General features: G+C 38.7%; 1 protein-coding gene across 2 annotated transcripts in view; it reads left to right on the top strand.

Annotated features, from left to right (window-relative positions):
* The window catches only part of Dennd1b (DENN domain containing 1B), a 229432-nt gene that overhangs the window by 88316 nt on the left and 124686 nt on the right, over positions 1–16430 (top strand). Inside the window, exons 8-10 of one of the 2 annotated variants that reach the window (XM_059281210.1) lie at positions 4142–4201; positions 5412–5465; positions 8400–8510. In XM_059281210.1, the coding sequence (XP_059137193.1) occupies positions 4142–4201; positions 5412–5465; positions 8400–8510 (225 nt within the window). The remainder of the gene's footprint in view (positions 1–4141; positions 4202–5411; positions 5466–8399; positions 8511–16430) is intronic. The other variant, XM_059281211.1, reaches the window with a different exon arrangement.

Below are 16430 nucleotides of genomic sequence, written 5' to 3'. Positions count from 1 at the left end.
CATATTGTTATAGCTGTTAAATTGAAGACATAAAAAGCTATTAGGGACTGACAGTAATCAAATCTGTGGGAATATTTTGATTGTAAGGAACATTGGTTTTCCAAATGAAATCCAGACATAATAAAATCATATACCCACATGTGTACACACACACGCACACAGAGAGAGAGAGAGAGAGAGAGAGAGAACAGAGAGGAGAGAGAAACCTCTCCTGAAATGAGGCGTGCTTCAGAAGAGAAAGTTGCATAGTAACATGAAGAAGGAAGATTCCAGCTAGAATGACCTGTCTTTCCTTACATGTGTACATACCTTCCAGGCTAGTTATGAAACCCTGGAATGTGGTCAGTGTTCCAGTGAACAACACATTTATGGTGCCAAGTTTCTGCTGAGACTGTCAGTGAACTTTGGCACTTATTTCTACTTACGTTGATATGCCAGGCTTTGTATTGTGGGGACTTGTAAATATCCAAAGTTGTAGATAATGATGGAGGTTTCATTCATATCTTTTGTTAATTTTTCAAATAAAAATAGATTTTTTTTATTGATCCTGTCATTGTTTCCTGTGAATATGTTGGGTTTTTATTTTCTTTCTCACAAAAGAAGAAAAAATTAATAGGGCAAGAACAACTTTGAGGAGATTCTTTGTTAACGTGAGGCCTTTTGCAGGTTTGAGTGACGATGACATTGTTCTGCTCGTATTCTTTGTTTGGAAATGCCTGTCCTCACGCCTGTGACGCCTGCACTGCAAAGATAACAGTGCTCTCTCCTCTCAGTCCATTTGGAAGTCCCACTGTTTACACTCGGGTTCAGTTCTTTAGTTCTATTTGAATGATTCTTTCCTTCCAGTTCTGTCTTCTAAAGACTGTCAGAGTAAACTTCTGTAAACTCATTAATTCTCTGTTAAAATTATTTTGCACTTTGTTTGAAATTTAAAAAATTTTAGTGGACCCCCTAGGGATTAGGTATTCTAGGCAACCACTCTACCATGGAGACACATCCCTGCTCTGAAATTTTCTTTTTATTGAACATTTTTTATACAACACATTTGATCATTTCCCCTTCTTCCACTCCTCCCAGATCCTCCCCCACCTTCCCACTCACCCAATTTCATGTTCTTTCTCTCTCAGAAATAATAGCCACAACAAAAACTGAACCAACCAACCAACTAATAAATAATGCAAGTATAACAACAACAATAAAACCCAAACAAAACAAAACACACACAACAGAAAGCCGTGGAGTCCATTTTCCACACAGTTTCCTGGGAGTCATCCAATGTCTTACTGTACCTACTGCCTTTCTGCTTCCTCTTCTGCATGGGTCCCTGAGCGTTGAGGGGAGGGCTTTGATGAAGACATTCCATGTAGGCCTGAGTGTTCCAGAGTCTCTCATTCTCTACACATTGTCCCATTTATTGTAAGAAGAATCTTCCCTGATGAGGGTTCACTAAGCCACTGATCTATGGTTACAGCAATGTCATTAGTAATCATTTTATTGCTAAGTTTCTTTTTGTGGAATAATAGTATTAGGTTTTTCTCTAAGGAAAACCACTCAGTGAGATAGACCCCTTCCTGACACTGCTAAAGTAGCTAAGAACCTTTAACATTTTTTTGAGACTGAGTAGTGCATACTGTCTGTGAGCCTTACTATGTAGCTCTGGCTGGCATCCAATTTACAGTCCTTCTGTCTTAGCCTCCCATGTAGCCACCGTACCTGTCTGTAACTCCCCATTTTATACAGACAGTTTCCAAACTTTTGGCTTAGACTTTCATGGTCATCCATGTAGCTTCACTCCAAGCTATCTACCTATCTATCTATCTATCTATCTATCTATCTATCTATCTATCTATCTTATTTCTGTCTCACTAATTTTTCCCACTCTGGTCTTACTGGTCTGGTTAGCATATTTTAGGTGAACACAATCCTTTTTTTTTTTTCACTCCAAAGCCTGTTTGTAGTGTGACTGGCTTTAGAATCTGCCCTATTCCTGGTTATGAGGTTCTCACCAGATGGTTGACCATGTTTGTTCTTTCCTGAAATCTCTGCTGCCTTCTTTGTGTGTTTTCATTTGCTGCAAACTGCCACAGTGGATAGATTCATTTTTTCACTGGAAACTATGGAGTGGAAAGCCAAGAGAACTTGGAATTTTAAGCTCATATTTGGAAGTCTTCAGCAGACATAGCTGTTGCGATCTCAATTGTTTATTGGAAGCATAAAGGAAAAGCTCATATCTGCTCCCCCAGACAGACTAAAATGAAAAAGAAAGGAAATCATGTAAAAATTAGAGAAAAGACCAGGTAAGGAGAAACTCATAACTCACAGGTTATTGAATTCCAAATAATGCAGGGACCATCACGGGTAGTTGGAATGCAGTAGAGGGGTAGGAGAAGTGAAGGACAACAGATGAGCCCTGGATTTCATAAAGAGAAGACATCATTCTTTTAAACTATTACAGTTACAAAGCAATGCAAACACTTAGTCAAAGAGTCATGTGCTCAATTAAAATATATATGCTTAATTAAATAATGGATGCAGTTGTCGTAAGGTATTACTGAGTAATGAAAATGTACTCTGGAGCTGGAGAGATGCCTCAGCGGGTTCTTGCCCTGATGTTCTTGTAGAGGACCAGTTTTGTTCCCAGCACCCAAGTCAGTGACTAACAGCTGCCTGTAACTCTGGTACCAGGGGATCTGATGCCCCGCTTTGGACTCCACAGGCACCCTCACACATGTGTGCATATACACAAACATACAACATATAGATATTAATAAATCTTTACAAAATACACTCCATTCAAGTCTGTTATTTATTTAGTCTTTTTGGCTTTGGTATGATACCCAGGGCCTTGCCATCTACCACTGAGCTGTGTTCCAAGCCCGTATTTTCTCTTTAATAGATTAAATAGAGTAGTATTTGTTGATGGGGTATGCTGTGATAGTTCTCTGAATCTGTTACATCAAGTTGTTTTTTTATTGCATATATGAGTGAAATCATGCAGTTATTTGTCTTGTTGTATTTAGTGTAACATTCTCCAATTTAACCATATTATCACAAATGACAAAAATCTCACTTTTAACAGTTAGATAGTAGTTGCCATGTTTGTACATGTGTGTAAATAGAATCCCCTTTAGAATGTCTATGTGTTGGTGGAAGGCAAGGTTGGTTCCATTGCCTGGCTGTTGTGCACAGTGCTTCCATAAACAAGGGGACAGTACGTCTGCAGCCAGCATGCTGGAGCATGCTGTGCGTTCGGGCTTACTCGTGTCCCATCTTAGAGCGCACACTCCAGAGTGGGATTGCTGCATCAACAGGACAGTTTTATTTTCTCCTTTCGGAGAAGCCTCCGTATTGTCCCCATCGTTCCATTTCCAGCAGCAGTGTATTAGTGTTCTCTTCACAGCTTCCTCGGTGCCTTCTGCTTTCGTCGGCTATCATACTTGCCGCACTGGGGTGAAGCAGCATAGTGCAGTTTTTGTTTGCATTTTTCTAGTGCTTGGTGATGTCAAACACCTTTCCATACACCTGGTGGCCAGTGGGGGGTTTTGAATTAATAGTCTGTAATAGGTTTCAAGTCTGTGTATCGATTTTCAAGCTCTAATTACCTAATATATTAGTAAAATCCATTTATAGCTTTTTAAAATGAAGTTCAATAATAATTTATTTTGCTTTCAACAGCAGATTACTATGTACCCAATCCTGTCCATTACTGATTGGCAGTTTGGAAACTAGAGCACTTGTCTTGAACTAGCCTTGGAGACTCATTTTATCTTACAGATTAAAACTGATGATCTTGGAAGTCTTTATTGGAAGCCTTGGAAGTGATTATTGATCATGGAATATTACAGATTTTATGAAAAGTTAATATGTAATATAAGTGAGGTTTTTTTTTTTTTTTTTTTTTTTTTTAAATTGTACTTAAGAAATCATTAGCTATTCACTGTCTTTGTACTCACAGTACAAAACTTCATTCAGGACATTTCCAGAATAGATTAGCAGGTCAGTATTTAGAATGTTCTGTATAATGAATGCCACTCAAGTACTTCCAGGGCATAGCGTAGCAACGTGGGTTTGTCTCAGCACATAGGAGCGTTTTGTGTGAACTTCCCCTTTGAAAGTAAAATGCTCATTTTTCTCTCATAAGAACCAAGAGCTATTTATTGCCAGTGAGCAAGTTCTGAAAGATCAGCCCTCACTGATGCCGGTGAGTGAACAGGACTCTGACTTCTAAAATCACTATTCTAAAATCACTGTGCCTTTCTGATTTATCCACTCTGGTTCTTTGGAAAATGGACTATTTAAAACAATCATTTAGAGTATGTTTTCTGTTTATACTTTCTCTTTTTCCTAATTTTATGAAATACAGTTACGTGTGAAGCACATCCAAATAAAGGTGTTTGATGGACGTAAACTTGCACTTTCTCTTTTCAGTAGTGTGCTGAAATACATTCAGTGCTTTCTTGAGATTCCTGTCATCTTTTCTTTTATGGTCACAAGATCATCTTGTGACTTACACTGTTCTTCCCCCCTGGAAAATTATACATTATGACTGTGTGAAACAGCCTCTTACTTGTTCAGCCCTGTTTAAATACTGCTGAAAGTTTCTGTTCCAATCTTTACATATAAAACAATATTAAATATATTCCTATAAAATTAAGACATTAAAATGATTTAGGAGCATAATATGAACAGAAAAATCGAACAGTTTGATGATTGCACTTTGATTTGTGTGAATAAAACGGGGGGCCATTTTTTGGACACTGTGAGGTAGAGATTCAGCATTCTTTTCATGTAGATATCTGATGGCATTGCATTATTTATTTTGGAAGTTTATATTTATCTATTGGTGTTTGAATAAAGTTATAGTTTTGGATAGCAAATATATTTTTTTTTTTCTGAGACAGAATTTCTCTGTGTTGCCCAGAATGGTCTCAAACTCACAGAGGTCAGCCTGCCTCTGCCTCCAGAGTGCTGGGATTAAAGACATGTCCCACCATTGCCTTGCATCAAATACATTTTTAAGTTTTAATCTTTTAAAGATTATATTTTATTGTTGTTTTCCAAATACACTTGCTACAAAACATTTATTATAGTTTATCATAGAAACCCAGGACTCAGGAGATTTTTACGAACACTTTAATTAGCATGCTTTTTGATTTCAATCTATTTAAATATATTTTGGGAATACATGTTCATAGGTATATTTAAATATACATAACCCTTTGGTAATATATTCTTTTTTTTTAAAGTTAGTTATTTAAATTTGCAATTTCATGTGAAATTCTCTTACATTCAAGTCCAGATTGTTAGTCTGTGACATTGACCCGTCAGTGTTTTTTCTGATTTTTACTATAATTATATGGAATATGAAATTTTCATTCTCCTGTCCTTGTGTGCTTTATTCCTGCCGACAGCACTCCTGTTTCATCGCCCCTGACATCACTGGACTCCCGACGATACCGGAGAGTGTAAGTGTCTGTGAATTCTTCTATGACTTCTTCATCTGACAAATGTGATTTTGTCCTCACTGTTTCCCTGTAGAGAAATTACAAAAGAGTAAGGAACCAGAGTGTCTTCTTTTCCTCTTCATGTGTCTATTCCATTATTCCTTTCTTAATGCCTGTGCTGATGAGGGAGGGAGGAAAGAATGTCTGTCACTGGGATGGTCAGTTAGGGCCTCACACACTCAGCTCTGGAGCTTGGCTGTCTGAAATGTGAGGAAGTGTAGAGGTGTGGCTTCTACCAATGGGGGACAGTGATAACAGGAAAAAATTTCACTTTATAGTTATTTTAGTAAATGGACCATTGAATTTTAGACTTGTACTCTGTAACTTTGTTTAAGTCATCAGTGTCCTGGTTGTTGAGTTCATGGTTTTAATGTAATGCAGTAGGCATTTGATTAGACTTGAAGATAGTGTAAAAAGTAATAATTCTCGTTACATTGTTAGTTGCACCTATGCTGGAAATACTTTGCGTTTCTCAAGAGTTATGCAAGTTAATACTTTCTGTAGGCGCTTACACAATAAGTGGAAATGGTGGATATACTTCCATGCCATTTAGTAGCTGTGGGAAAAGGAAAATACCCCCTTCAGTTTTTCTTAGAATATAAAATAAATCAGTTATAAACCATCAAACCAAAGGAAAATCACTAGAAAGATTTCCTTCAGGTATTCTTGTATGCATTTCAGATGTATACTATTTTTCCATATAGTTTTCAAACTATAACATTTACTTTCTCAAACATAGGAATAGTGAGTGAGGGGCAATTATGCAAATGTAAATTCTTCTTGTGCTTTCATATGTGTGGGTTGCCATGTGTATGTATACATGTGTATGCACATACATGAGTGCACGAGGAGACTGGAGGTCAGCAGTAGGTGTCCTCCTCTATTATTCTCAGCCTTGTTTTGTGAGAAAGGCTGGAGCTTGAGCTTACCAATCTTTCTTGAAATCTATGTGCCTCGCCTGTCAGGTGCCAGGATTACAGGAGTATGCGGCCACATCCAGATTGTCATGTGGATGCTGAGGATCTCAGCTCAGGTCTTCATGTTTGTGTGGCAAGGGTTTTACAAGCTCAGCCATTTCCCAAGCCCCCCAATTGTAAATTTTCTAATATCAAATCAAGACTGTCAAATTTAAACTTCGTACAAAATCAGTCCTGTGAATTCCATTGAAAGGGTTTCTCTCAGATAAGTTCTATCAAAAGACTTCGCATAAACTTGATCTTACAGCGTGGTTCAGGATAGACTATCCAGCTCTCAGGTCTCATAATGAATCCTTGACTTTTGTACCTGATGGACATAAGATCATGGCTGCTGACTGTTTTCTGACTCAGATGTCTGTGACCTTGTCACTCGGAAGTCTTGCAGAGTTACTCTCTTCTTCTTGCCCTTTAGTTAATGTGCATTTAGTTACATTCACTAGCAAACAGCTAATAGTTTCCATTTTAGTTTTTACTTTTTACATATCTAGAAGTAGGGGAGAGGAGACAGAGCGAGGGAGAAGACAGACAGACAGACAGAGGGTGAGACAGGGAGGGGAGGAGGAAGAGAGAGAATATGAATGAATGAATTTATGCAGGTTAGATGACAGTTTATGAGATTTAGCCCTCACTGTCTGGGTCCGAGTGATTGAATTAGGTTATCACGTAAATAAATGCCTTTCCCTGCTAAGCTATCTTGAGAGCTCTAGTTTCATCTTTAGAGACTATCATTTTCAAATATTTAAAGAAACAAACATTCCATTAGAAACCAGTTACTGAGAACATAAAAAAATAAAGTTTTATGTTATCATTGACATACCTTCCCATTGTCCTGTGGAGAGAAACAGCATAGAAACACCCAGCAGGGCTGTATGTTGGAGGGCAGGTCTCCACTTAGGGATGGCTTTGGAATAACACAAGTAGCTCTGCTGCACGTTATAAATGAAATATTGTCATCGAGTTGAGTTGGGAGGTGAAGGACACTTCACAGACAATAGGAATTGAGCCTCTCCTCAACAGGTTGAACACCATGCAGAGACTTCAGATTTTATTTATTTGAGATGTTATGATTGACAGTTTGTCTTGTAAGATCCCTGCCTTCTACCAGTTGGAGAAACAGGTAGCTTTCTTATGTTCTTGACCCCACCCCCAAGTTTCAGCCTTTCAGATCTTTGTCTGCTGTTCTCTATACTTCTTGTGCATTAGAATATTTGCTTTCTAAAATGCTTTTATTTTTTTTAAACAGCAAGTTGGAAGTAATTCCCGAGGACAGGCCCTAAGTAGCACTGTTAATGTAGCTCATCCCCATTTTGTTTTGTAGTGGAGTCTAATGTGTATTACATTGAGGAATCCATTTAGAACATCACAGTTACATTTGATTATAGTAACAAAAAGCAAGCCTGATGAGGGGTAAAACCTAGAGATTTTCTTTAATAAGGAAGCACAGGATGGTTTATAAATCCCCCTTCTCTGTTGGGTGCCGTGGGTACCAGAGAGGGAGTAGTCAACATGAAGTAATTCAAATGTAGCTTTCCAGAGTAGTGGTTTCACAGACGTCAGTGTACACGTGAATCACCAGGAGGATTTGGTTAAAACTGGGGTCCCTGGAAACATGCTCTAAAGATAATCATTCAGTAGGCTTCCATTGGAGCTGGAAAAATGGTGGTGTGGGGAGGAAGACTGGAGTGGGATCCATCCTGTGGTCATCCTTTGAGAAATACTTGTATAGAGTAGACGATGTTTTAGATGATGGTAGGATGTAGCAATGTCATGTGGAGCAGAAGAATATTACATTTAATATTATTAATGAATGCCCTTCTATTAATATCTCCTTTTGAACTTTAAGACTGGTAAATGTAGAAAATGTTTTCCCTTATATTTCTGGGAACTGCAGCTCAAACAATTCTTTTCCCTTGTGCAGAGAAACCTGACAGAGTACTTTGTTGCTGTGGATGTGAACAACATGCTGCGACTGTATGCCAGCATGTTACATGAGAGGCGCATCATTATTACCTCGAGCAAATTAAGCACTGTAAGTCCTTCACGCTTTCTCCTTTGACTAACACATATCGAGTGGTTCACAAAAAGACCTAAAAACGTCTGCAGATTTAGAGCTGTACTACATGTACTTAAAAGACAATATCTACATATTTTTAATATATGGTTTGAATCTGGCTCTTGGAGTATAAAAGTCTGATTTATAGAAGCCTTCCCAGATGCATTAAGTCAGGTTAATTATTTTCCCTTATCAGGAGATGAGGTGTTTTTTCCCCCTGCTTTTAAACTCTCTGGAGTTCATTTTAGTGCCTTCATCACATAGAGAACTCTTAAGAGCTATTATGAGATCTTTATTATTCACTTGTGGCTTTTTCCATTGGAGCTACTTGAAAGAAACGGCGGGACCATGATAATAGCTGCTCTACTAACCTGGGAATAGCAGATTCATCTTTGTTGCGGTGTGGGCTCAGGAGTAGATTCTATAATAGTTCTGGTTTGGAGGAGCTCTTCAGGCTGATAATAACTCAAAAGTCAAAGGAGCATTTTTATAAATCACAGGTTTTATGGCACTCACTTCGATGTTCGTCTGGAGGCTCTTCATTACTGTGGGAAAGGCAGGAATAGAAGGACTTTTCTTAGGGTAACAGAAGAATATTCAGAAGTATTTTGTTAGAGTTCATATTTTCTTCATTAAATATAAAATTTAGTATTTTCAGATTCAAAATGTGTAAAACAAATTAAGTGATTTGAGTAATATGTGGTATATTAAAACCATCTTAAATTGTTTCTTCATAAATTTACTTCATATAAAACAAAAATCTACTTTTAATATTTTATTCTCATACAATAGAAATAAAATGCTTCTTTAAAAATATTGTAGCATTTTAGACTAGATAGAGGTCTGACCTTCCTCCAGGTTGTCACGTTAGTGTTCAGTCATAAGAAAGGCGTTTTCTCGGCTAGAGAAGTGGCTCAGTGGCTGAGAGCACTCCGTGTACTTGCAGAGGGCTGGGATTTGCAGTGGTTTGTAACATCAGTTCCAGAGGTCTTTTGGCCTCTGTGGGCACAAGGCATATATGTGGTACACACACAGATGTGCATGTAAACTTCATACACATGAAATTAAAAAAGTAAAGCAAAACAATAAAAAGCAAGGTATTTTCAGAGAAGTTAAATCACCGTTCCAACACCAAAAAACTATTGGAGATCCATAGTATGAGCCAAAACAGGTCCTGATTCTTTGTAGAGGGCCACACCTGTCACCCTACAGTTGATTGCATACAAATTTGAGATATTGAGTATATAATATTGTTATATTCATTATTTTCCAAATTGAAAATGTTTATCTTGAAAATAATGAGATGTTAGAGGAAATTGTATGTTGATATGAGGAGAGACATCAGAGCACAAGTACTAGTGAGTGATCCCAGTCGTTGTTTTCTCTCCTGGTTTTAAAGAGCTGTTGAGGACTCCACATGAGTGATTTGGTGTTTCAATGTTTACTCTTCCATTCAGGGCTTGCCATTGATGTGCAACCAACCATCCTTTATCTTCCCCTTTCTGCTCCTCTCCTTATTTTCAAGATTTTAAAAATATTTTTGATGAGAATTATTCTCACGATGACAAAGATTTTTGTATGAGCTCTCTTATAGATTTAGGAAATAATTCATGCATAAAATGTTTTTGTGCCTGGCACTTTCCTAGGTACTGTAAGTTCATCTGTAAGACAACCAAGGCCTGTTTGTATGCTTATATTTAACTGGCATGAAATATATAAACAGCGGAACAAATAAGCATCTATTATGTCATATGGAATGTGTACTAATGTTTGTTTTTTGGCTCTTTTTTGGGGGCCCACCACCTAGCTCTCAGATAAATCACACCCAGAGCCTTATTGTTCCTTATGAATGCCTGGCCTTAGCTTGGCTTAGTTTCTAGCCAGCTTTACTTAACTTAAAATTAACCCATCTGTCATTTGCCTCTGGGCTTTTCCCTTTCTCTTCTGTAAATCTTATTCTCACTCTGTGGCTAGCTGTGTCATTGGGTGGCTGGCCCCTGGATGTCCTTCTCCATCTTTGGCTCCTTTTCCATTTGTGGAAGCATGGTGTAAAGTTAGTTTTATTATATTTTTACATTTTTAAGTTTAATGTGTTAGGACATCATTGGTTTTGCCTTTATTATTTGATGCATACATTGCCCAGGACACAGACTGACCTCTGCCAGTCCCAAACAAGCTAGTTGATTTTACGCATGCTGTAGGCAGGCCTAATGTGTTAAGCCCGAGTGACTCCTAGTAGACTAGCACAACAGCATATCATGGTCTCATCTATTCAAAGCGGAGGAATAAATCATGATACTACACAGTTGTATTAGCTGACTTATTGCTGTTTTGTGACCGTAGATAGGGAGGACCGCTGTTTAAAGCCGTGTCATGGGTTCTCAAATCAGTCAGGCATGAAGCCTTGTCATATGCTTCTGTAATTGTACCTCACTAGACTGCCTCTAACTAGTCAGCTGGGGCTGTGCATTTTGTCTCAAACACCCAGCTGGCCACCATCTGACAGGAGCTTTCTCATCATCCTGTCAGTAATATGTTAACTAGGGTGTACATTTATGGTTTGTAGGAGCAGGTAAAAGGGATGTATCTCTTTAAAGCAGATGTCTAAATGTTAGCACTGTTTTGACCAACGTACAGTTGGTAAGTATCATCCTTTTAATGATGTCTGCACATCATTTACAGAGAATTGATTATATATGCATATTATTTCTGGAATATTTAGAGCAAGTGGTATGCTGTGAGTGCTGGAATTGTGCTAATAAATTGTATGTTCTTCTTTGTTATAGCTTCCCCCAGGCGTTTAAGCATATGCTTTTCTCTCACCTTCTCATTAATTCCATCAAAGGGCATATGCAGAAAAACATCTTGTGATCCCCAGCAAATCAGCTATTAAACAGTAGTTTTTATAGGCTTTGACTAAGGGGAGTCTAGAGCATTTTAACATCCTTAGCTGCATTGTGTATATTCATTTTTGTCTCTTAGTGGAGCCATGTATATCTTCATTTAGCTGAAACTTAAAGCACAGAGACTCTTTAGGAGATTAAGATTGAGCAGTTGATGGGAGAACCAAGTGTACCCAGGTTTGCTTCCTGATTGAATTTGTTGTTGAAGTGGGTTTGCCTTGTGTTTTTAACACAGCAGCAGAGAAATGCAGTTAAATTTTTTTATCTGGACTTTTCTAAGAGGTCTTCTAGGAACAATTTTTAAATTTTGCAATATCCACAATCTATAGACTCTAGTAAGTTCCCTGAAACTGTGGATAATGACTCTGCTTACCAGTGTATTATTTGATAGGTGTACACTGCCATACTTAACAGTGTATTTCCAATCATCCCTATGTGAATATGACTAAGTGTGGCAATGGCTGTGTTGAGGTCCTTGTGAAACGCTTTTCAGGAAGGCATGTTGTGCAGGTTAAGAGGAGGTGGAGGCCTTTAAAGAAAAATACCAGTACCTCTCTTTTCCCTCTCTCAGAGTTACCCCATTTTTCCAGGGAAGTATGCAGGTTTTTCTGCCCGAGAGTTTAGCCGATTTGTCTTTTGAAAGCATAACGTGGCCTTGACTTTACGCAGCAGAAGGGTATGACAGCCGTGGAGCTGGGTTAGCGTTGCATTTAGTTGCCATGCAGGTTCTCTCAGCTTCACTCCTACAATGCTGGTCACCAAAAAATTGATCTTGGATTATTTCTGTTAACTGAATTGTTTTCTATATAGAACAGTGACTTAATTTTGTGCTATTGATTATAAATATCAAATGTAAGGAAAGATACACACACACACACACACACACACACACACACAGACACTGTGACACTGTGTATATCCCCCTCGGTTAAACTGCTGCTCAAGACAACTTGGTTTTTGCATTTTCTGTATTTTTATGCTTTTATAATACAGACACACACACACACACACACACACACACACACACATTCATTTTTGGGTTTGGCAGCATTTCTTTTGATGTGTGCCCTCAGGTTATAAACTCCCAAGCAACTGACTGTAGATATTGCACCCAACATTGTCAAAGAGAACTCATCCGATTTTCCCATAATCACTTCCCACTATTTAGGGCTGATTTGGTAAATGGCCTCACCAACTCATGCATCTATAGAGTCTGTGTCTGTTATTCCTTTTTCTCTGATTCACGCTCTCCATTTCAGCTGCCCACTGTCTTAGTTAAGGAGACTACCCACAAACATTCCTTTTAATAGTATATAGTGAATGCTAACATCTCAATTTGCATATGATGTTATCAGTAGCATCTCTGTAACAGTGCATATTGTGAGTTAGTCTCCTTTATGAGCAAATATTGTGAAATGATTTATTCATCATTTACTATGGGATAAGTGCTGTTGGTATCTAAGTGGACAGATGAAAAAGAGGATTTTTGAAACATAGGGCAAACTTTCCAGCCTCATGAAACTAGTGTGTAGTTCAGTCAGTCTCTCTCACTCTCAAACTGTGTATTGTCAGTCTTCATGCAGTTCTACCCTTCTGCCATGGCTGTCTTATAAAACCAAATAGATCTTTGTTTTTTCCTACCATAGCATCATCCGCAGTACTGAACTCCATCCTCTTCTCAAGCTCAGTCAGACTCCTCTGAATGTCTCAGTTTGTTTCCTCTCTCCTAGTTTTCATGGTGGTGTGAGTGCTCACATTCATCTTCTGCTTAGACTACTCATATCATTAGTCTTGAGATTATGCCTGTATATAATTAATTACTCAATATTTTAGGTTAAAAAATAACATATTCATTGCCTATTTCCCATGCTCTTAGTTGGCATTAAATGCTACTTACCCTATCCTACCCAGTCTCTAGACAGCAAAATCCTTGAGGCAGACTTTATTTATTTCTTGTACTTTTACTGAAAATAGACTTTTTTTCATACAATGTATTCTAATTATTGTTTTCCCTCCCCCAAATCCTCTAAGATCTTCCCTATCCTACCCCCATCAGAATCTACACTTTTTCTTTTTTTTCCTTAGAAAACAAACACCTAAGGAATAATAACAAAATAAGATAAAACAAAAACAAACAAATGAGAGTAGGACAAAAGAAATAAACAGAAGAAAACAACGAGCCAAAGAAAAAGCACAAGAAACACAAGTTTGTCCACACAGGAATCCCATAAAAAACAAACAAGCAAACAAACAAACAGGAAGCCATAATAAATACTCAGAAGAACTGTAAGACACACACACACACACACACACACACACACACACACACACACACACAGTCCTGACAGAACACTATGAGACAAAAACTTCCAAAGATGCCATTGAGTTTGTTTTGTGTTGGCCACCTAATGCTGGGCATTGGTACTTCCCTTAAGAGTAGTATGTATTTCAGTGAGAATGTATTGGATAAAATCACTTTTTTCATTTCCAAGCTGTTATCAATTAGAGATAGCTTCTGGATTAGGTTTGGAGCGTGTTTCCACTTTTCTTCACAGCACTGGGATCAGAACTGTGCAGGCCTGTGCATGATGCCACAGTCTGTGAGTTCATGTGTGTGTCAGTCCTGCTGTGTTTAGAAGGCCTTGTTTCCTTGGTGTCCTCTATCCCCTCCGGCTCTTAAACTCTGTCTGTCTGCTCTTCTGCATGGTTCCCTGAGCCCTGAGGTGAGGGATTTGAGAAATCCCAGTTAGGATACAGTGTTTCAAAGTCTTTCTTTCTCTGCACATTATTTGGTTGTGGGTCTCTGTATTTGTTCCCATCTACTTCAAGAGGAAGCTTCTTTAATGATTGCTGAGCAAAGGCACTGATCTGAGTTTAGAAGAATGCCATTAGGAGTCATTTTATTGTTACATTCCTATGGTAGAAAAGTAGTATTTGCTTTTCTCCTAGGTCTCTGGCGTATCCATCTCAGGTGCTTGGCCATTTGAGCACTGTCTGGATGGGCTCCATCTCGTGGAGTGGCCTTCAGTCAAATCACACAGTGGTTGGTGACTCCCACAAGTTTGTGCCACTATTGCACCTGTGTATCTTGCGGTCGGATTGCTCTTGTGGATCAAAGAGTTTGTAGTTAGGTTGGTACCTACCTTTCTCCTTTGGTACTGTGCAGAGTACTTCCCAGTACCCTAAACACTAGTCCATAGGGGTGAAGGCTCTGTGTAGGCACCAGCTTCAGTTTTCCATGTTCAGTGACTTGTGTAGGTGTTGTCTTCAGCAATGAGGCCATGCCATCAGCTGGTAGAGAGCAACCCATAGCTTTGGCAACAGCCTGGGTCTTTTGGGGATTCCCAAGGGACCAGTTCAATTATATGTAACCCAGTCTTGGTACTGGAAGCTTCATCTGGTGACAAGAGAGATCCACTTGGGACTCTGTCTCCCCTATTATTTGGCTATTTCACTTAGATAGCTGCTGTGGAATATTATTTTAAAGTGTGTTGCATTTTTTTCCTACTGCTTTTGTTAGCAACTCGAAGATGTGCTTGATTAAATAAAATTAACCTGTGAGCAGGAGGCTGAGTCAGCAAGTAGCTGACAGGAAGTGGTAGGGAGGAACCACATGTAGTGAGAGTTTTTTTAAGTGGGGGCTGAGGGAAGGATGATTTTTCTGAAAGATGCCAGGAAAGGGAGTGAGCCCTTTCTGAGTGAGCAGAATTCTACCTCAACCTTTGAATTTTGAGTTCTTCAGAGGAACAGAGATCTAGATAAATAAAGATCCCCTTAGTAGCTTTGAAAGAGTCAGTGCCTGAGGGAACAGAATCCCCTCAGGCTGCGGCCCTTGTGGTCAGACTGCTGCTGGTAGCAGCAGAGTTGCAGTCTCTGATTAGGACAGTGGTTGGTTAAGGGGCAGCCACTGTAAATAATAAAAAAACAGCTAACAGATAGCCTTTATATATTTGTGTATTTTATGAAGCTGCTACTGTATTAGATTTCACACTACCCCTCAAACGGCCCTTAATTTTAGCTGTCTCTCCCTGCCTTCCTTCCTCCTCCCCCTGTTCCTCTTCCTCCCCACTTGATTCTCTCATTCCAGTCCCCCCATCCATCTATAACTATAACTGTAACTGTAACTGTAACTATAACTATCTGTTTTGTTTCCCTTTTCTGTTCCTTACTTTATACCCAATCTCTGTGGTTTTATGGATTGTAGCTTGCTTATCAAAGACATAACAGCTAACATCCACATACAAGCGTATACATACCATATTTGTCTTTCTGGGCCTGGGTTACCTCATTCAGAATGATTTTTTTTCTAGCTCCATCCATTTACCTGAGAATTTCATGATTTTACTTTTTAACAGCTGAACAGTACTCCATTGTGTACCACATTTTCTTTGTTCATTCATGAGTTGATGAACGTCTGTGTTGTTTCCACTTTTGTTCTGCTGTGAACAGAGCAGCAATGGACATGGTTGAGTTGTTGTCTCTGTAGTAGGATGAAGTGTCCTTTGGGTATATTCCCACGAGTGATATAGCTGGATCTTGTGGCAGATCTCTTCCAAGCTTCCTGTGGAACTATGAGGCAGGCTTCTTGTCAGATGTGATCACTCTTATGGGACTGGCTCTTTGGCAGTCATGACACACAGCAAGGAAATTTGGGTGAATACATGAAATACATGAATACAGAAACCTTTCACTTCTTCCCCAAGTGCATTTTCTGTGTTTCCATCTGCGGGACTCTGAATACTTAAAAATCAGTTTTGTTTTTCCAGCAACTCCCATCACTTCTTATTGCCAAACACCTGTGACATTTACCACATGTCTGATGTTGAGATAATCAATGAAATGCTTAAGCTCTTTTATTAGGCTACAATTTTTTAACTTAAAAATTGTGTTTTATGAGTGAGAGGCTGATTTCCATGTAGATTTTTGTCTTTATAAACAAATGGTTTTTGTGTATCTGTTTCCTGCTACAGGATTTTAATTTTTAAAGAAGTTG

This window comes from Peromyscus eremicus, chromosome 15 (genome assembly GCF_949786415.1).
Source record: "Peromyscus eremicus chromosome 15, PerEre_H2_v1, whole genome shotgun sequence".
NCBI classification, from domain to species: domain Eukaryota; kingdom Metazoa; phylum Chordata; class Mammalia; order Rodentia; family Cricetidae; genus Peromyscus; species Peromyscus eremicus.
The sequence above is the reverse complement of the archived record's forward strand: the minus strand, read 5'-3'. Positions and strand labels throughout refer to the sequence as shown.